Source organism: Carica papaya, chromosome 9, assembly GCF_054855325.1.
Source record: "Carica papaya isolate Zhongbai chromosome 9, ASM5485532v1, whole genome shotgun sequence".
Lineage (NCBI taxonomy): Eukaryota > Viridiplantae > Streptophyta > Magnoliopsida > Brassicales > Caricaceae > Carica > Carica papaya.
The window spans coordinates 2,870,559-2,892,568 of record NC_142317.1 but is presented as its reverse complement, the minus strand read 5'-3'; the positions used below and the strand labels follow the sequence as shown (position 1 = coordinate 2,892,568).

The following is a 22,010-nucleotide window of genomic DNA, read 5'->3' as shown; positions in this document are numbered from 1 at the left end:
AATATGTATATTTTAGTATTTTTGTAGGTGGTTATGATTCATTAATTAAACTTCAATATAAGTCTTTTGAGGTTTAATAAATGGTTATAGTTCATGATTTAATTATGACTCACGTATTTGAAATTTTAAGAGTTACGTTAGTGTCTGTTATACTCATATACTTAAAAAAAAAAAAAAATTAGTAACAACCGTAAATAAAAATTTTAAGTTTTTTTTATTAATATTTCTTTCTTTTTCCTCATTTAAATAAAATATTATTTTAAAATACCTTTATCTCTTAAAATTTTTCCCAACAGTTCACTCCTTCCTCAACACAGGCATCTCAAATTAGCCAATAGAAAAGATTGTTCTAGAGGTGGGAAAAAAAATTTTGTAGTCGGCAATTGAGTCTGGCTCTTAGTCCCTTCTGATGTACTTCTCTATGTTCTTAATCTAAATTATGTCTTTATAAAAAAAAAAAAAAAAAAAAAAAAGACTTCTTAAATTCAAACAAAGGTTGCATCTTCATTTCTTGAATTTCTGCAACATTCAGAACCACATTCCACATGTGATCTTAAAATACATGGTCAATTATGATCATGTAACATATATATATATATATATATATGGTTACGTGATATTTTGGTCCACCAGCTAGTAATTTTCATATATTACCCTCCCAGACTTAAAAGGAGAGGAAGAAAAGAAAAAAACCAAAATATATTTAATCTTTGAAGTACTGTTAAAGTTATTGTACTATACCTTAATAATTAGGTTTCTTATGTACAGGAATTTAGACCATAAACTCCCTTTTCCAAAAGTTGGTAATTAACCTGGATTAATAACATATGGGTTTTGAATAAATCACTTCACTTCCACAGATCGATCTGACAACTAAAACTCAAAGCTTTTTGCGGTGTGATGATCATTTCTGGCTTATTCAAATGTTTGCCGGTGAATGCAAGACATTACTTGATGCATTCGATGAGAAATTATTATCATTTCCCTTTGAAACGTCTTCTTGGCTGAGCTGAGAAGCAACAAACTTGTCAAAAACTCGCCAATCCATGACCTGATCCAGTGCTTGCTCACTGGCGTTGCCATAGAGAATTGCAGTAGTATTATTCAAGTTCTGGCCATGGATTTGGACTTGAAAATGTTCTTGATCTTGTGCTAGCGAAGAGGAAGGCATTAATGTGCTTGAATTGTTAATATCTGGATATGGAGAGAGTGAATTGCAGGTTAGGGAAGATTGCAGGAGTTTTGGGCTTTCTAGATGAGGGAGATGGCTGAGATAGTATTGATGATCTTGGGGAAGTTGGTAGGGCAAATTATCAAGCTCTTTCTTGCAGGGAATATGGGGGATATGATAGAGAATATTCGACTGGGAATTACTTTGATTCGGTGAGTCGATATCGGGCATGATCGAGACTTGATCATCATACCAACTAGCTGATTCGTGCTCGCTCATCACTCTTCGCATTGTTGTAATTCTCTTCTTGAACACCCTGCAAACCACCCAACCTTCTTCCTGCTTAAACTAATAATGTTAGATATTAATCACACTATTCAATATGCAATTAGCTTCATATATGAAAAAATATCAAAAGTTAAATCGGTGTTAGTGCACATATAAATCATAGATTAAACACTAGTTTCTTATTGCTATAATGTTTTAAAAATTTCACTTGCCTGTGGAGTTCCATTAATTTCATCCGTCTCAAGGCGATACTCATGCATAATCCAATCTGATTTTTGACCATTTGGAGCTCGACCTTGATAAAAGACCAGAGTTTTTCTCATCCCAATCAAGTCATGCTTTGAGTAAATAGCCTTGTCTCGGCCTGTCGCCTTCCAAAACCCGGCTGCGGTCGCCCTATTTGTGCGCGTACCAGTCGGATACTTCTTGTCTTTATGGCTGAAGAAGTACCATTCATTTTGCTCTTCTGTCCCTATTCTGCATAACTCTGTTCAAATTTAATTGAATATTTTTCAATTAAATATGTATATGTCAAGGAAAAGTTTCAAGCCAACTATATATATGTAGATGTGAATGAAATTAATACAAACTGATCCGTTGTAGTTATAAGAATTTCAGTCATGGCACAACCTTGGAGATCCCATGGCTCAATTTTGTAGAGATCAACATCTTTAATGACATCTATGTCAATTCTTCTTGAATTAACTTTTCTCCGAAGGTAATAATCAACGAGCTCCTCCTCGGTGGGATGGAATCGAAATCCGGGGGGAACATCTACGAGAGTGTTCATATTCATCTCACTCCTCGATTATTATTCTAGTTTTTACCTGCATTTGGTCCATTCAGTACACACTAAGCACTTATGAACTGATATATACATGTAATGTATATATGTATGTATGTATGTATGTATGTATGCATGTATGTCCATTCTCTTTCAATAAAGGTTGTCTTATTTATTTTTTTTAAAAATATATATGTATGTATGGATGTATGAATGAATGAATGCACTCATAATACATTCTTTTTTCCTTTTAAAAGAAAAATGTATGGAGGCATTCATGCATATTGCACCTCAAGCAGAATAATTAATTATATACATACTGACAAGAACTCCATGCGGCTCATGTTCATGCTGCAACATCAATAGTATTTCATGTGGTCCCTAATATTTTTCTCTTAAAAATAATTTATACAATGAGAATAATCATGTTCAAAAACATGGAATATGTAATATTTGGAATATTTAACTAATTATTTTTTCATGAATATCTTTCACCATTTTGGTTTAATCCTTATTCTATTTCTTCTCAAATTTCCTAATTAGTGAATCGTGAATGCGGTATATGTCTGTGACATATATATACATGTGTGTATGTATATGTCACATATATAATGAAAAAGTACTAGAACATAATCAAGAAAGATTGAAAAGCATTTCCTATCTCGACTGCTACTCCTACATTACACAGAGAGAATGGACTAATTAATGATATTAACTTCTGTTTATCCATATGTATACATACATATATGTATATATGTTATACATATGCAAATACTGGATGCAGATGATATGATTATGCTTGTATTCATTGTCATGAACTACTTAATTTACCTCCCAAGGAATGCTACCAGATATTGAAATTTGGGTTATCAAGCCAACATTTTTATTTGCAATTTAGCTATTATTTCATATATTATTATAACTACTATATGAGTATATTAAAGCATTCACCATGAAAATGAAACTCCTAGTACAAAGAAAAGCAGTATGGTTCTTGCCAAGACAACAGTTCCGCCGCACGATTAGAGGAGAAGATTAAAGGGTATGGGTATGTAGAAGATATCTGTATATATATGCTCTACTAGATGCCGAGAAAGACAGGTGTATATATATACATATAACATAGAATTAGATTGTAACTGAGCCGAAAGAAGAAAGAAAAAAAGGGGTTAGATTGTTAAAAGGCAGATGTTTTAAAGCCAATAATCTTGCGGATCAATCTTTTCAATCCCGAGTAACCTTACCCTTTAAGCTGAAGCAAATCAACTGATCCCACGAATTAAGCATAATTTTTTATCGAATGAAAAAGAAAAAAAAAATGAACCACGTGAATTGTATACAGTTAAATGAAACAAAGAAGGAAATCGATCAGAGAAAAAGAGAACAGGGTCTCACAGATCAAGCTCTTTGAAACTCAGTACAGATCTGGGTCGAGTGATGAATTAATCTTCCTTCCTTTCTGGTCTGCAATTCTGGATCCTCCAGCTCCTACTTCAACTGTAGGGAAGTGGAGGTTGTGGTTCAGACAAGAAGACGACAAGACAAGAGAAGGAAAAAAACAAAACTGGTCTGAGAGAGATCCTCGGGAATTGAAGCCAAACAGTGGAAGAACAAACTCAAACAATTGCTAAAGGTGTCGGGTTGTCGGATCGAATCCCGAGGAAAAGAGAAGAAAAAGAATTGGGGATGAAAAGGAAAAGGCCGCGAGGAATAGAGGAATGGAGAAGAAGACTGTTTATATAAAAAAAAAGAAGCTACCAGACGAAAAGCAAAGATGAAGTGAGAGAGAGAGATAAACCCTAATTATGACGTGAATTTTGTCATTAGAGGATTAGTAAGTTACTGACTGGTAATATATATATATATATTACTATTAATTATGATAAAAGCTCCATCTATCACTGTCTCTGGGTGAAGCTGAATTGGTGGAAAAGGCTTTTTGGCAGGAATAAAGGTGGCGAAAACTATGCAGAGAGATGGTGATATGAATTATACCTCTACTCTACCTATAACCTCATCTCTACCCGCAACTGAAAGAGACCATGAACAAGAAAGACACGTTTCATTCAACAGATCAACATTCTATATATATACACACACACATTACAATCTCTCTCTCTCTCTCTCTATATATATATATATGTATGTATAAAAGCTGATGCCTTCTGTGTTTTCTGCAGGGAAGTTGTATGTAGATATCGATATATATAAATAAGTGGAAAAGAGAGTAGGAGGTTGGAACTAAAGGCAGAGACCAATGATCACCATTAACGTTGAAAAGGGTAATTTACAGAGAAGACCAGAAAACGAGATAATAAATATAGAAAACGGGTCGGGTCTGTGAGTGAATTTGGTGGTGACGTAATAGAACAGCCACCAGCTAAAAAGCTCACAAGATGAATTCATTTCTACATATATGTATGTACATGTATATGTATATGGTGTGATCTAAATTTCCATATGGGTTTTGGTGTGATTGTGTGTGAATGTGACATGGTGGACCTGAGCAGCTCTGTTATCGTCCCTACCATTTTAGTGAAGTCTTAACTGCAATAAAATCAGAATGATGATGTTTGGCAGCCACTTCCTCCAATGGTTCTCGTGGATGTTCGATCAGATGTTTAGATTGGTGGTCCTTAACTCTTCATCATCACTATTGCTCCCTCCCTATATATATACATACATATATATATCTACATATATCTATGAGTGTATGTTCTAGATATTTTGTTTGTGGTAAAGATAAGTAAAGCCCAGATAATTGGTTGTGATATGTATTTATTTAGTAATGCTTGTGAAGATTTTAAGCAGGGTTAATCAATATACTTGATTATAATTAGCACAATATACTTGATTATAATTAGCATAAATAATTTATATTTGCTTTAAATATTTATATTAAGATAAAATTAAGAGATTAATTAATTTGTTTAATTTTCTCTAATCTGGCCCATCATAATCCGTTAAGGGAGACCAAAGAAAATCACGCGCACACACCTGCATTTGATTGTAATTTGACCCAAAACTAACACGGAGACTTTCCAGATTTACATAATCTCCACGTGCTATTTAATGTTTAGGCACGCTGGATTTTGCCATTAATGGAACTCACGTGACGAAAAACCATACCTACTCGTACACATGCGAAGCACACTATCAGATACACTTGCCTGCTTATCAAAGGTCAAATTTTTGTATACTTATCTGTTTAAATACAGGCTGAATTTTTTATTTATATTTAAATAATTTCTTTAATTAAAAATTAAATAATATCTGTCAATAAATTTTTAATTTTGATTTTATACTATTTAATAGTTAAAATGTTATTTTATAGAATAGAAACAAGTAATTTATATTACTTAAAAATCATATTTTCCCTCAAGAATAAATTAGAAAAGCGGAAAATAAACTTTTATGATGTGGGGCTGTGATTCAATCAAGTGGGTCCTACGTGTTATTTATGAGAATAGTCCCGAAACATCATTCCTTTCCGTCCGAGCATTATCCGGTGTATCAGGAAACGCCGTTTGGTGTTGACGTGGCGCCGTTTAAGTGATTTGAGATTAAACGCAACCAATGTAGTAGATATTGCGGCTCCTCTAATGCACTTTGGGGCCCACTAAATGTGCACAAAAAGTTCCTCTCCGTTTATTTGGTCCTACGGACGCGGAGAATGTAATATTTGTATGAGTTCCACGTGGATTGTTCTGATTGGCCAAAAAATGTTCAAATTGACAAAAGTGTCCTCCCCGGACCCCACCGAGGAGTCAACATTTTCTCCTCCAACCTTTATAATCTCTTTTTGAGAAACATTAGTATATAAATTATTATTTTACTCATAGATCATATGATAATTAAATGTTATATGCTCACTAAAATAATTTAAAATACATTTTTCTATAACAATAGAATTTATTTGTCTTATATATATATAATTTTCTTATAAATTTTAAAAATTAAATCAACCGGAGACCAATGAATTTATTAGAGATAAATTATTTATAATTTATTTAAATACAAGAAATTAGCTTAAAATATCTTAATTAAATATATATTATTTGAACGTATGAACTATGTTGCTATGGTGTCTTTTCCTTTTTCTAATTAAATACAATATATATTACTTAATTCACGGCACACGTTGCATATGTAATGATCTAAAACTTATAATTGCAAAATGTTGATGGTAATTGGATAAGTAGGGGAATATATATATATATGTATATGTTGTATGTATATATATATATATATTTAGAAAGAGAGAAAGAGAGTAGAAATATCTAAAGGGTATATATATATATATATTATGTATATAGTAATTTGTACCGGGCAGGAGTATTCCATACTCAAATATGAGGAGTATGAATACAGGGAGGGGATGGTGGAGATGCTGTACAAGATCCAATCATTCTATATCCTGTTGTGAGATTTGAAAGGGAAAGACATTTTACCAGCAGCTTAATTAATTTCACATCAGAAATTATATAATTTTATTTTATTTTATTTTATTTTACATTAATATATAATTAATTAATTTTGAGAGTAGAAGTAGAAAAAAGCAGTAGAAGAGAAACATCAGAGAGTAGTACTTAATTAGCAGCTCCTCTTTGGGCCGCTACATATTTTGTGTGAAGATCAAGAAATCATCGCATGCAATCTAAAGAAATCATTCTCCCCCTTTTTTTTTTTTTTTTTAATGGCTTTTCTTTACCATTCTTATATTATATATATATATATATATATATATATATAATTTCTTGTACATCAATTGATTCATTTGTAAGAAAAAAAAAATATCAAACTTAGTTTATTCTTTACAATAAGAAATTGTTCACTCTTTATATATAAAAAAAATTAATACTATTTAAGTTTAGTGGGTTATAATTTTAATTATGTCGTTGAAATGTATAATTAGTTATAGTTGAGCTAATATAAAATAATAATATTGCATATATGTTGCCTTGCAATTTTTGCCATCCCTTACATATGCTTCTTTCATTATATCGCGTTTTCTTTTTCTTTTTCCTTTTTGTTTACATTTGAAGATTCCAATTATACATACACACATACGTGTATACATCATCCATGCATATATACACACATGTTAATTGTCATCTTTATATAAAAATTATGCTCTTAATTAGAATACTTAATTAGAATACTTAATAGAAATGGGCCACGACCAAATTTGGGCTATGATTGCGTTCGTCTCATGAGGGCTTCCTCAAACCAAACCCAAAATCTAATTGTTAGATTGGGTTGGGTTTTTAAATTATTAGATTACAACAACTTAATATTAATTTTGAATTAAAATAAAAAATGATAATCTAACAAAATCTAATTTATGACGTGATAAACAAAAATTAATGTTATGGATTATATAATTTCTGCATTAGGTGAGAATCTTTGTTGGGTTAAAACAAATGGAAGACGACGATTGATAACTCAAAGTCCAGATTTGAACGGCACACCAGTCGCCGGCAACCATGAGTTTCCGGCGATAAAATTCCCGACGGCGAACTTTGAAGCTTCGGCGGCGCTAGTTATAACCCTATAACCCCGCCATTTAACCCTTCCGCTAACCGGAGCTGCGGGTCCAATATTCTTATACTCCCCGTAATACAAAGTGTCGAGAGCAAAATTACCATCCCATTCGAGCCACCCAGCCGGATCAACCAATGAATCAAGATAAGTCTTCATGAAAACAGTGCGAGAGTATTGCTTCCACGGCCGACCCAAGAAAGTCTTGAAGGAATTAAGCACGGGTTGTAAATCCGGTGCGGCCATGACCCGACAGTTGTGGATCGAAATGCCGGTGTTCTGGTTCGAGTCGGTTCGGCCTTGAGCAGTAATGGTGATCTTTTGTTTATCCATTGGTCTCCTGGCGTAGATCATGCAGTTCTGCAAGACGACGGCTGCGTTGCCGAAAATGAAGTCGACGGTGCCGTAAACGTAACATTCTTTGTAGAATTGGCGCTGCGAGTGGGCGTAGAGGGTGTCTTGGTAACCCTCGAAGCCGCACTGGTAGAAGACGGAGAAGTCGGATCCGGATCGGAGAGCTACTGCTTGGTGATTTTGCGGGCCGGCTGTGTTGCGGAAAGTAATCCCGCGGGCTATGAATCCTGACCCGGTTACCGCTGTAGTCAACACAATTTTGGATTAGTGTTGGTAATTAATAGGCTTTTAATTATTATTTTTTCATTTTAGTTTTTTAATCTTGAAATTTTATATATTTATGCTTGAAAATTCAAACTTGTAAAGTACATATTGAAATTTTTTATAATTTTATATAAAATCTAAAAAATGAAAAAAAATATTGAATTAATACCAAAAAAAATAATAAAACTTTAAAAAGGGTTTGTAATAATTTCCAAAAACTAGTCATAAAAAAAATTATATTTTTAAATAAAAACTTATATTATAAAATATTATCAAATTATTATATTATATATCTTTTCAATTCCTTTTGTAAAAATTTCGAACCACCCATTACTTATGCAGAACTTATAAACTAATTAAACCAAACCCATTTTTATACTTATTTTTTAATTCATTTTTTTTTTTTTCAAAAAATTGAAATTTGACTTCTATTAAACCCCACCATTTTAATTAAAAATAAGCCAATATTATCAAGAACAATTATTTTTGTTTCAATTTTGTTCTTTTTTTCTTGCAGAACCTAATCAAGCAAAAGAAAAATTATTCAAGAGATCAAAATATATATAAACATTATAACATTGATATATAAAGAATTATATAAAGGAAACAAAATTTCTTACCAACAGTTGCAGAGGCAAAAGTTGTGGAACCTCCTTTAACACTTCTACTTCCAGTGATAATGGTGTTCCTCAAACCATCACCAACCAACATAATATTCTTCAGTTTCTTTCCGATCTCCAAATTCTCCTTGTAAACCCCACGCTTCACGCGTATCACAAACCTCCCGCTCCCGCTCCTCTTCGCCGCCGCGTCCAGCGCGGCTTTGATCGTCCTGAAATTCCCGGACCCATCTTGCGCCACCACCAGGTTCGGTCTCGGCGATGACGCCTGAAGCAGCCTCCTCTCCCCAGGCTTCACCCACGTTGGAAAACCCTCGCTATAGTAAGTTTCTGGTGGCGAACTCGAAGGTTTATTGATAGCCAAGATGTTGCTAATAAGCTTCGAAACGTTGTTAGACATGAGCGGGAGCATGAACTCCGGCACACCCAGTTCGATGAACCCGGCACGGCATGTTTCCAGGTTAGTTAGCGCAGTGCTAAGCCATGTTTGGACGTCGAAGTCGGTGCATTTTGTGTTTGGTTCTATGGTTTGGTTGAGTTGGAAGATGGTTTCTTCATAAAGGTTCAAGCAATCAGCCCATGCAGCCTTTTCTTTCTCGTTGGTGCACTTGTTTCCGAGCCACTTGTTGTGGGTCTGTGCTGTAAGGGCTCGTTCCATGGCTAGCTCAACCCCCATTTTGCGGAACTGGGATTTCCCGATGGGTAAAAATCTGATCGGTTTTTGGTTTATGAAGTATTTGCAGGGTTCAGGGTTTGGAGTTTTGTCGCACCACCAATTTACACTGTTGGTGATGACATTGGATAAGGAAGGTGAAAGAACGGAACAGAAGGAGAGAAAGACCAGCAATAAGCTTAGCTTTGCCGCCATTGATGGGCTTTTTCTCTCAGCTTTAATTCGTTTAGTTTGGATGTCTATGGTTTTCGTAAGCCGGTATTTATATACGAGGAGCAGATGAAAATATGAAGTGGTGACAGGCTGGTTAGGCTTTGAACAAGAGGGATTGAAAACGACAGTCGCAAAATAAGGAATGAGATTTTCAACTATTTCTTGTATATAATTTATAATATCCTTGAATTATTTCAAACTTTTTTTAGTACAAATTAATAATACAAATTACATGTATAATATATATTTATGCTCTATATATCTAACTAGTTTATATCAAGAAAGTAACTAGTAACATTGTATTGTAGTGATTAAAATTTTATATTTTTTAAAAAATTTATGAATTTAATCTTTTTTTAAAAAATATAAAATTTGTCACTTTATATAATAATCTATTTATAATAATTAATTTAATAAAATTAAATACTTAAATTACTATTTTGTTATTATAACTCCTATAATCAAATTTAACTTAAATCCAACGTGACCAAATTTTTTATTTATTGAAAATGAAAATTAATACAGAGAGTTAATCATGTCACAACACTTTTCACACATATAAAAGACTTGTGCCCTTAATCCGACACTCCTTAATTAATCATATTAATGGTATAGTCTAATATGTTTTAAAATAAATTTTGTTAATTAAGTAAATATATATATATACATATACTAATTAACATATGAATTTGTAATGGAGTGTGTAGATATTATTTCTTAAGCTATTTGGGAAATATATTGTTTAAGAAATTTTAGCATTCAATCAGTTTAGGTGTGCATTTTTTTTTGTGGAAATAAGATTCAATAGAAATTTAAGCAAATTTAGGTACGTAGATTATTTTGGCATATACTAATTTTCTTATTTTCTAACTTATTATTATATTTTAACTATTTATGTGTCTTCATCATTATATATATATATATATATGTATATGAATTTCATTAGATATAATTTGAAATTTGGGATTAAATAAATTTCGCACTACAGCAAGGACACATTTCTTGCCTTCGGTTCTGGTCACAGAACCATGGTGATAAACGTATACATATATGTGTCTGTGTATATATAAGTATTGATTATTGAGCACGCATTATTGGTACAGCTTTAATTAGTTCAATTTTCAATCGAAAAAATAGTTTTCAAATGATTTTGCAGTAATTGACTTTGATTCAGGCATACCCTCTTAATCATGATTATTGTTGTACACATTATAATAAATTATTATTATTTATGGAATTATTAGTAATAAACTTTGTATCAATACCTGTGTTGTTTAGTAATTAAATTGGCATAATAAAATAAGCCCTCTCTTAATTAATATACATAGCCATCGCCCATTTATTATCTATTACATGCTAATTAAATTAAACTGATGGAAAATTAACCCCTTTTTATTGTTAATTATTATTTTAATCTCGTAATTAATTATATTGGTCTTATTTCTGTCCTAATGCTGGTTCAGAAAATGCTAAGCAGCAGTCTATACATAAAATGTTGACTTTTTCCTGTCATTGACCTTGGATTTGAGCGCGGAAACGCGTTTGCTTCAACAGCTCTCGTTCGATTAAACTACATTTGGAATAAATTTATTGTCAAATATTTACAAAATAATGTATAATACACACACACAAGCACGTATATATGTAACTAAAATGGTGATTCACCATTTTAATTATATAAAAATGTATACAATTTCTCTTAAAATATATATATATATATATATATTTCTAAAAATTTCAGCTTAACTTTCAAAATAACAACAATATCTATTTTTATTATCGTTCTCTAATGGTATTTGAACTCATTGACGAAACACTTGACATGGGTAATTACGCAATGGTAATTTTATTGAAAATTTAAGAAATTTTTTTTGAACGTGTTCGTATATTTAATAACACATATTAATTCATTATATTTAATAAAGCAAATATAAGCGAAGAGAGTAATTTAATGAACATAATCTAGTTGGGCCAATAGATTTGAAGATCGACTGCGGCAGCTCGAGGTTTATATATATATATATATATGTTTTTGTGAGAACGACTTTTTTAAGGGATTGGGTTGAGAAGGTGTTCGTGCCAAATCGATACATATGATATACATATATGTGCTTGCACGTAGAAGTAATGTGCTCCGCACAAGGGGTATTGGTCTTTATAAAATTACCGTTAAAAAATTAAATTTGGGTAAAAATCTTTTTTTATACATTTGCGTAGCCCAATTGCTCTTTTCTCGGCCCAATTGCTATAGGCCCGAACTCCAAATTTAAAGCCCTATATAGGCCCAATTTCTCTATAGGCCCAAACTCCAAATTAAAGGCCTCTAGGCCAGATTGCTCTTTTATCGGTCCATTGCTCTAGGCCCAAACTCCATATTAAAAGCCTTCTATTTAGGCCCAATTTCCTGTTATTACTATCGGGCCCAAGTCGCTCTCCCTAGGCCCAAAGTTCAAACTTTTATAGGCCGAATTGCTCTAGGCCCAAACTCTAAATTAAAAGGTATCTCACTAGGCCCAATTTATCTGGGTCCAATTACTCTCTAGGCCCAAATTGCTCGATCCAAACTCTAAATTACCAGGCTTCTCCTCTAGGCCAATTGCTCAGGCCCAATACATCTCTTGGCCCAAATCGCTCTCCTTAGGCCCAAACTCCAAATTAAAAGCCTTCTCTCTGGGCTCAATTTCTTTGTTCTTGGGTCCTTCTGGAGCATAAAATCCAACCATGGACTTATCTATATATATATATATATATGTAGTTAGAAACTACTTTTCCAAAAATATTATATCGATATATATTATTGTAAACTATATAAATATATAATTATATATCAAATTATTATAAAACAATAATAATTTATACATCTCAATCTTCAATTACACGAATACGAGGTAAGAATATATAAATATACAAATTAAATAGAAAAAAGAAAATAATAATCACCCACCAAATAAATTGATTAATATAGGAACAGATCAGTCAGGAGAAAATAATTATATAATCACAATGATTGGATATCATCATAATCCAGACGTAAAAGGCACGCCAGTCGCCGGCAACCACGACTTTCCGGCGATAAAATTACCGACGGTGAATCTCGACGCACTCGCACTATTTATCACATGAAAACCCCGCCACCTTACTCTGAATCTCGTCGAAGCCGCGGGGCCAAAATTCTTATACTCAGCATAATACAAAGTGTCAAGAGCAAAATCCGAGTTCCCCCACCGGGACCACCCACTCGGACTCACCAAATTGTCGAGATAACTTTTCATGATCACCGTTCTTGAGTACTGCTGCCAGGGCCTTCCCAAGTAAGTCTTTACTTCTCCGATCACTGGTTTCAGATCGGGAGCAGCCAAGATTCTTGAATTGTGAATTGTTATGCCGGTGCTCTGAAATGGGTCGCCGCGAGCTTGAGCTGTGATCATGTTGGCTTGACCTTTCAATGGTCTTCTGGCGAAAATCATGCAGTTCTGGAATACGACGGCGGCGTTACCGAAGATGAAGTCGATAGTACCGTAGATGTAGCATTCTTTGTAGAATTGTCGCTGAGAATGCACCATTAGAGTGTCTTGGTATCCTTGAAAGGCGCACCGGTAAAAAACTGAGAGATCGGAGGCTGATCGGAGCGCCACCGCTTGGCCTTTTCGTGGTCCGGCTGTGTTGCTAAATGTTATATCTCTAGCTATGAAGTGAAGCCCATCTATCCCTGCAAATAAAAAATATTCACTAATATAATTAATATATACGTTAATATCAGAATTTAAGAAAGATTTCTTGGTATAAATTCATGAAAAAATGTTAATGATAAGTACCAGCAGTTGCAGAATTGTAAGTAGTGTAACCTCCTGCAACGCTTCTGCTACTTGTGATTATCGTCCTCCTCATACCATCTCCAACAAGCATAATATTATTATTATTATTACCAACCTCAATATTCTCTCTGTAAACACCTTTCTTGACATGTATAATGAATCTTCCCATTCGTCTCCTTCTCGAAGCCAAATCAATGGCGGATTGGATTCTCCTGAAATGCCCGGACCCATCTTGTGCCACCACCAGATTCGGTCGTAGTTTCACTGACGACAATGGCGTCTGAAGCAGATTCCTCTCCCTCCTCGTTACCCAACTCGGAAAGTCATCTATTCCAGTACTATTATTAGCCATACCATTACTTTCCGTTTTTAGCAAAGCCTGGTTAATAGCCAAACTGTTGCTTATAAGTCCAGACAAATTCCCAGAACTGATCGGGACGATGAAGTCTGTAACGTTCAAGTCCATAGAACCGAGATGGCAAGTCTGGATATTAGTCAGCGCCGTGCTAAGCCATGTCTGCACGTCAAAATCTGTGCAGCTCCTGTTGGTTCTGCCGAGGCCTTGAAGAGTTCGGTCAAGTTGCAGAATTGTGTCGTCGTAGAGTTTGAGACAGTCAGCCCATGCAGCTCTCTGGTGTGGTGTTTCGCACCTGGGTCCAAACCGCTTGACCTCGTCCTGGACGATCATGGCTCGGTGTTTGGCAACCTGAACAAGCATATCCCTGAACTCGAGCCGGTGTTTAGGTGCAAACGCAGAGTGGTTCATGAAGTAGATACATGGATCTGGATGCGGGGTTAGGTTACACCACCAGGTTATGTTGCTTGGGGTACCCTTGGAAAGGGTAGTCGAGAAAGATATTATGATGAACAGTAGAGGCAATATTAGTTTGATACAATCCATGGCTGGTTTTTTATTTGGGTGCGATGATTTTTATGGGTCATGTCCTGTGGAGAAGACATGAAAAATGGGACTGTTTGGAAAACGGAAAAGGACTTTATATATATATATATATATATATATGGTATAGCATGGTAAATGCAGTTTGGAAGATAAGCAAAACATAATTATAGAAAAATAGTGAGGCCAACTTTGTTATATAAATATTATAAGCACATCAAGCAAGGGACCATATGGCAATAAAATAATAATTATAAAGATTAAATCATAATACATCACAACTTTCACAATTCAATAATTGACTAATCTTGGGTTTTGTGGAATTAATCCTTCAATCTTCAATGTGTTCTGAGCCCACGAGTATTTTATAAAATTAAAATAAACATAATTAACTGTTAAACACGAAATTAAGATAAATTAATTAAGGAGTTAGGGTTGAGTAAACTAAACTCATGTGTAGTGTAAGCAACGTACAGTTGCCTGAAAAGAAAATTGGAAACCGTGTTCTCTTCTTTTACTCAATCCCTCCCATCCATGTGATCTCAAAGTTTATGCAACAAGCAAATCATAACTTTCTTTTAATAACTTCAATCATCACCACCTTCCTTCCAAATTTTAATACTTAATTATTTCTTTATTTATTATTTAACTAATTAAATAATTAATAGTAAATTATGCCCTTTGCTTTTAACCGCATAAGTTTGATTCTTGTTGATACCAATTCAGACGTAAAATTCTGTGAAAAAATGTACTCTTGAAATTAATTTTTGAAATATTATGAACTGTTATGCAGATAGTTTATACATGGATAGCTTTACTCTTAAGATATATCTATATATATACATATATGTATATATGCATGACTGACATGTTGTTTATTAGGGCATGTGCAAATAGTTTGATCAAGTCTGAAGTTTGGTTGCCAAGCACTTGGTTCGGCTGTTTAGGCATTCCCCACCTATGGAGCCATGGGCTCGTCAACTCTTTTACTTTGTGTACTTTTACCAAATTATTAAAAAAAAAAAAAAGGGAACTAATATATATATATATATATATATAACCCATAAGTTTTTTGTTTTAAAAGGTAAAATGTAACTATGATTGAACATTACACCTAAACATCGTTTGTATTAACAAGGATTGACTATTTATTACTTTTTTTAACCTTGTTATGTTGACTTTCTTCTTTATATATGTGTGTGTGTGTATATATATATATATTTATATATCATAATGCTTCTTGTTCACGTAGTTGAGTTGTGCAAAACTTCGTTGACGTCAGATGACAACGAGATTTTTTGTTCAACAAGAGAAATTGTACGGTATAATCGCACTAACATATCACAAATACGTTTAATCGATTAGATAGTAATTGATTAAGACACTCCTTAATTATTAATTAGTACATATTTTAATCTTCTCAAAAATTAAAATATATTCACCATATTTATAGTATTTGTTAGTTTATTTATGCTGTTGGAGTATTTAGTAATTTTTTATTTATGATATACTGAATTGAGACAAACAAGACTATGTTTGAACTATTTATAAATTAATTGAAATAATGAAGGTCACATCTTTATATTATGATTAAATTTATAAATTAAGTACATATTTTTTATGCGAGTTCATGAACACATATGGTTACAGGGCCTTGGGAAACCTATTGAAACCTTAAATCTTGTGATAATTTAAATAGTTGTTTCATGGAGTTTTATTATTTTTTTCAGAAGAAATTTTTTTTTTTTAAGGAACGTTTTAACTCATTACAATCACTCTTGTAATACTCCAAATTAATTTTTTGTATAATTTAAATTAATTTTGTAGATATAATTTTTTTAATTTTAATTTAGTATAAAAATAAAGAAAATTTGATGAAGGATGAAATTGAAAACGATTTTGGATAAAAAAATGTAAAAAATTGGATTCTGATAGTACTTTTGAAAGAAAAATTTGAAACCGGAGGTCAAAATATAATTTAAAAAAGTTGTATCACGTAGAATGTCCGATCAGCAGCTCCAACGAACCAGGATGTGCCGCGTGACAATCGACGCTTATGCAGTGCCACGAGGGCGATCCGCGTGCCCGCAATCGAACGACCCATATCCATTCTCGCACGCACGGACGGCCTGGATGCGTTCCCTCCCCAAACGCAATCAGACGGCCATATTTAAATGCGAACAACAGTTCAGATCCATTTCTTATTTAAACACGATCGGTAGATTGCGATAAACGGTCCAGATTCACTCCCTATTTAATCGCGATTGGACGGTTTAGATCAAACGTAAAGGACAGTCAAGATTAAATGGGGACGGATATAAATAACCATCTTCACACTAAACTCTAACCCTAGCCGTCATATCCCTCCGCCGGAGAAGAAGACCCAGCTGCTGGGAAAGAAGTTGCCGCCACCCGCCGCCACGCCGGAGCCACTTTCGACCTCTAAAAGAAGTAAAAAAAAAATTCATTTGCTCATAATTTAATATTAAACACCCTCATGGCCAAATCAGAACAAAAAGACCGACCGATTGGGCGAAAACTGCAAGCAAAACCCGGTGGTGTTGCCGTAAAAAATTGTAAAAATCGCCTCCGATGAGATCCTTTCCGATTCCCGTTATGCGAAATTTTTCCACCGTTATAATTACCGTTTCCTTTTCTACAGGTTGACCCGAAGCAAAACATCCAACCCGCAAAAGTGAGCCAGCGGAGCTGCCACACCGGAGAGCCCCGCTGTCGGTGAGTTTTAGTTTTTCATTCTTTTTTGCCAACCGATGCCCCTTAACGTATTTTTTCGCAAAAATTGATGCAAAATTGGTAAAAAATAACCAACCCGAGGCAGACCCCACCGCCGCGTGTGGCGATGCTGTCGTCGGAGCACGGCGGAGCCGCCATGCCCGAATTCTAGAATTGACCAAAAATGGTACTAATACTGTTTTTGGATTATTTTTTTGGATATTTGTAGGTACTTGTAATGCGTTTTAATCCAAAAAAAAAATTCAGAAAACTCGTGGACCGCCAGTAGGCGCAGTCAACAAGTTTAACTTTTCAAACATCGAATTGAGCAAGAATCTCTCATTCTATTCTCCGTTATGGAATTAAAGTCAAATTAATAATAATACGGTATTTTGTATAATTTAAAAAATATCCATAATTAATTATAGGTTACTAATTGAGGCAGAACCGAAAATTATTCATTATTGATTCTGTTGATTTATTTTACAGTTTGAATGCATGATAGTATATGATTGATCGATTTTATAGTTTTGAATGTATATATTGTTTGTTTTGTATGGTTACGGTTGAATTGAAAAACTGGAGGTTAAAGGTAAACGAAAAATTGTGTGATTAAGTGAATGGATGAAACGACAGCCTTACTGGATATCCTGAAAGATAGTAAACAAACCGGCTCCATTGAAAATCCTACCGTGAACGTTGTTTCTTACTGAACGGAGTATCAAGATTTGGTAATCTGTCGCTCATACCAGACGAGGTATGGGGACAACCCGTTTCACCATCATACCGGACGAGGTATTGAGGTTTATTAATTTGACGTGTATACCGGATGGGGTCTAAGGACGGCTTGTTAATTGAGAATTTTAAAGGAAATGGTTCACGCATAGTAAGGACATATCTATGAACCCCCATGGATATCAGTAGGCTGATGAAAAGGGACAATCATTGTTTTGATTAATTGAATATAAAATTATAATATGTACATGTTATCGATTGAATATGAAATCATGATAAGTGTTATACTATTGTCGTTATACGTTGTTTTTATAAATCTCGCTATGGTAAGTGGACGGTAAATTATTTTATTATTGATAAATGAATTTGCTTAATTAAGTGCTCAATTAGTTATTTTTTATTTTTTTACCAACTTTCATTTTTGTGTCAGTGAGTAGTATGATATTCTTATTAGGGTAATGTACCTTATTCCTTATTTAATCATTTCATATCAAAAGAACTAGGATCTGGAGTCCGATCCACAAGAGGGTTGCGAGTAAAATGCCAATTTTATTTATTTATTTATTTTTTTAAAAAATTTTTGTATTTCATTCAAAATGGTAATTCTCATAACATTATTTGGTACTTTAAGTCGTTGTATAAATAATGTAAACACTAACTAATTATTTCGTTTACGTACTTAATTTTATGATTTATTTTATTTAGAATTCTAAAGTTGTTACAATTCTAACTAAAAGAATTTAATAATCATATATTATTTATTTTATTTTAAAACATAATAAATTCATTAAGATTTTGATATATTTGATCTTTGTAATCCCACTAATCTATTTTCAAATTAAATTTTTTATTTTACTTAATTAAAATATTGTATATCAGTAACTAATAGTACATAATATATATATATATATATATATATAAAATGATAAATTTTATATTTTTAATAAAATTCAATTCGTGATTTTCAAATAAAACTTCAAATTTTTAGTCACGGTATCATATTATTTCATTGAATTTTAAGTGACCGTAGGGATAGATTTTGTCTTTAGCACCAAACAGAACTTAAGCCCACAAAGCCCAAATTTACTTGGGCTCAGAACTTTATTGCTTACAAATTCCTAGAACTATTAACTCAGTGCTTCACAGATGACTCAGAGACTTCCTATACATATAATTTTTATGCTTTGAATTTTATTATTTTCAGAGAACTGCATTCTCTTAAATATTATCGTTGAAGAAACACATTCAAAATGAGGGTCTTCAATCCAGGTAACTTACAGATTAAACTAATAAAGTCGAAACTTGTTCTCCCAGATCTTTCTTTTTTCTCTAAAAAATTGGCTTTAACGTTTTATCAGTTACAATTTTGATTACTGTAATCATCGAACTTACTCAAAATCAGCGGAGTTTATGCTACTTCGGAATCAAATGAATTAATCAATCGAAATTATGTTAAAACAATATGCAGATTTAGCAGCAACTCGATGTTTTAATTAATATGGTTTAAATTTTTTATTAATCTGATAAGCAGATCCTTAGGTTGCAGATAACAAGCCATTCAAAACTGTAAATGCGTGTATATATATATTTTAGTCTTGGCAATTGCTGTAATCGTATCATGCATCAGATTCTGTTAACACACGTAAAGCTGTATATGCGTGTGTGTATATATATTTACATACGTATATGCACCTAATCGAATGCATAATGTGAAGGAGTCGTAAGGAGGAAGACAACAATAGAGTGAAGAAGATTGAAGTTATATACGTCGATACAAACATTCACCACCTTACGTGGAGCTCCAATGGTGCCTCCTCCTTTCAGTTTTATGCGATCGAAAAGTAAAAACCTTTCCTCTCAATTCAATCAAGTTTAGTCTTGCTTTTCTTCATCTGCACATTTATCTCCTCCATATACACATCAATACATATAAACTTGTGTTGAAGTAAAATTAACATGAGATATATATCTTTTTAAGCACCAACTAAAATAAGAGAGAAAGAGTTTTACTATGTACTACTCTGAAAAGTTGATGACGATGAGGGCAGCAGGAATGATGATGATGATGATGATAATGATGATGATGGTGATGAGGGTAATGAGCTCACACGATTATGGAGATGCATTAACGAAGAGCATTCTGTTCTTTGAAGGACAGAGGTCAGGGAAGTTACCAGCTAACAAGAGGATGAGTTGGAGGAAGGACTCAGCTCTGCAAGATGGGTTTGAGATTGGGGTATGTCTGTCTCTCCAATCTCTATCTGCCTCAATCTGGAAGATTATTTCATTGTATAAGATATATATATATATATATATATGATGAATATAAAAATTTGCAGGTTGATTTGGTGGGTGGGTACTATGATGCAGGTGACAACATAAAATTCAACTTCCCAATGGCATTCTCCATTACAATGCTCTCGTGGAGCGTGTTAGAATTCGGAAAACTGATGCCTTCATCAGAGTTTAATCATGCATTAGAAGCAATCCGATGGGGAACCGATTACTTACTGAAATCCACAAGTGTTCCTGGTTTCGTGTTTGCTCAAGTGGGTGATCCTCACGACGACCATAACTGCTGGGAAAGGCCTGAAGACATGGACAGTAGACGTACACCTTTCGCCGTCAGCAAAAACTTTCCAGGCTCAGAAGTTTCCGCCGAGATCGCTACTGCACTTGCCGCTTCTGCCTTAATCTTCAGATCTTCCGATCGTAAATACTCCGCTAAACTTCTTAAAAGAGCAATAATGGTGTTTGATTTTGCCGACAAGTATACAGGCTCTTATAATGATCATCTTCAACCTTGGGTCTGCCCTTTCTACTGTGATTACAGTGGATATCAGGTCTTTACATATACATAACTCAATAACTACAAAAGGGATTCAAGAATTATTTACAGGTTGATTCTTGAATATACAGGATGAGTTGATATGGGGAGCAGGGTGGTTATTCAAGGCCACCAAGGCTTCTTCTTACTGGGATTACGCTGTGGGAAACATGCAGAAACTGGGAGTTTCAGGAAATGGTGGTAGCTTTGAATTTGGATGGGATTCCAAGCATGCAGGAATCAATGTTCTTCTTTCAAAGGTTAAATCTTTTTCTCATAAAAACAATTTTAAATCTTTTGGGTAATCTAAAAATCTTTCAATCGCAGTTTTTGATGAGCAACGTATCCAATCCGGCTCCTTTCGTTTCAAATGCAGAGAAGTTTGTTTGTTCTTTATTGCCCGAATCACCTTCACTATCTGTTTCATATTCTCCAGGTATATTATTATTCAATTATTTATAATTAATCACTTAATTAATAATTAACAGATAATTAATAAATTATTGAAATAATTAGGTGGGCTTTTGTTTAAGCCTGGTGGAAGTAATACTCAACACGCAACAGCTTTGTCTTTTCTAATCCTTTCTTATAGCCGCTACATAAGCCAGAGGAAATATAATAGATTCATCCGTTGTGGAAATCTCACTGTTTCTCCGGCTAGGCTTACACGTCTCGCCCAAACACAGGTATATATATATATATATACATACATATTAAGTAATTAACTATTACTGATTTATTATTACATACATATAGGTTGATTATATACTGGGAAGCAATCCACTGAATATGTCGTACATGGTGGGATATGGTACAAAATTTCCTCAGAGAATACACCATCGTGCATCGTCATTACCCTCAGTTGATAAACATCCAGAACCATTTGACTGCAAAGGAGGAACTTCATATTTCTCAACCAATAATCCTAACCCGAATTTGTTGATCGGAGCCGTTGTTGGAGGACCCGACATCCATGATTCTTATACTGATTCTCGACCCGATTTCACATATTCGGAGCCAACCACGTATATCAACGCACCTCTTGTTGGACTCTTAGCTTATTTCAATTCTCATCCAAATATATAAATACATAT

General features: G+C 33.7%; 4 protein-coding genes across 4 annotated transcripts; 1 reads left to right on the top strand and 3 right to left on the bottom strand.

The window, feature by feature from the left end:
* Positions 1 to 496: 496 nt before the first annotated feature.
* LOC110823405 (NAC domain-containing protein 7-like) lies at positions 497 to 4,977 on the bottom strand. Its single transcript, XM_088211642.1, has 4 exons — positions 3,639 to 4,977; positions 2,090 to 2,286; positions 1,668 to 1,946; positions 497 to 1,506 (listed from the first exon to the last, which is right to left on the bottom strand). The coding sequence occupies exons 2-4, from the start codon at positions 2,253 to 2,255 to the stop codon at positions 920 to 922; spliced, it is 1,032 nt and encodes a 343-aa protein (XP_088067768.1). The 5' UTR covers positions 2,256 to 2,286; positions 3,639 to 4,977; the 3' UTR covers positions 497 to 919.
* A 2,619-nt stretch (positions 4,978 to 7,596) lies between these two features.
* LOC110823408 (pectinesterase 2-like) lies at positions 7,597 to 9,944 on the bottom strand. The gene is made up of 2 exons (XM_022053783.2): positions 9,023 to 9,944; positions 7,597 to 8,380 (listed from the first exon to the last, which is right to left on the bottom strand). The coding sequence occupies exons 1-2, from the start codon at positions 9,888 to 9,890 to the stop codon at positions 7,689 to 7,691; spliced, it is 1,560 nt and encodes a 519-aa protein (XP_021909475.2). The 5' UTR covers positions 9,891 to 9,944; the 3' UTR covers positions 7,597 to 7,688.
* A 2,775-nt stretch (positions 9,945 to 12,719) lies between these two features.
* Positions 12,720 to 14,721, bottom strand: LOC110823299 (putative pectinesterase/pectinesterase inhibitor 59). The gene is made up of 2 exons (XM_022053664.2): positions 13,724 to 14,721; positions 12,720 to 13,617 (listed from the first exon to the last, which is right to left on the bottom strand). Exons 1-2 carry the CDS (start codon positions 14,622 to 14,624, stop codon positions 12,926 to 12,928), a joined length of 1,593 nt encoding a protein of 530 aa, XP_021909356.1. The 5' UTR covers positions 14,625 to 14,721; the 3' UTR covers positions 12,720 to 12,925.
* Positions 14,722 to 19,881: 5,160 nt separating this feature from the next.
* Positions 19,882 to 22,002, top strand: LOC110823300 (endoglucanase 4-like). The gene is made up of 6 exons (XM_022053665.2): positions 19,882 to 20,325; positions 20,429 to 20,932; positions 21,009 to 21,176; positions 21,244 to 21,352; positions 21,433 to 21,602; positions 21,673 to 22,002. The coding sequence occupies exons 1-6, from the start codon at positions 20,101 to 20,103 to the stop codon at positions 22,000 to 22,002; spliced, it is 1,506 nt and encodes a 501-aa protein (XP_021909357.2). The 5' UTR covers positions 19,882 to 20,100.
* Positions 22,003 to 22,010: the final 8 nt, after the last annotated feature.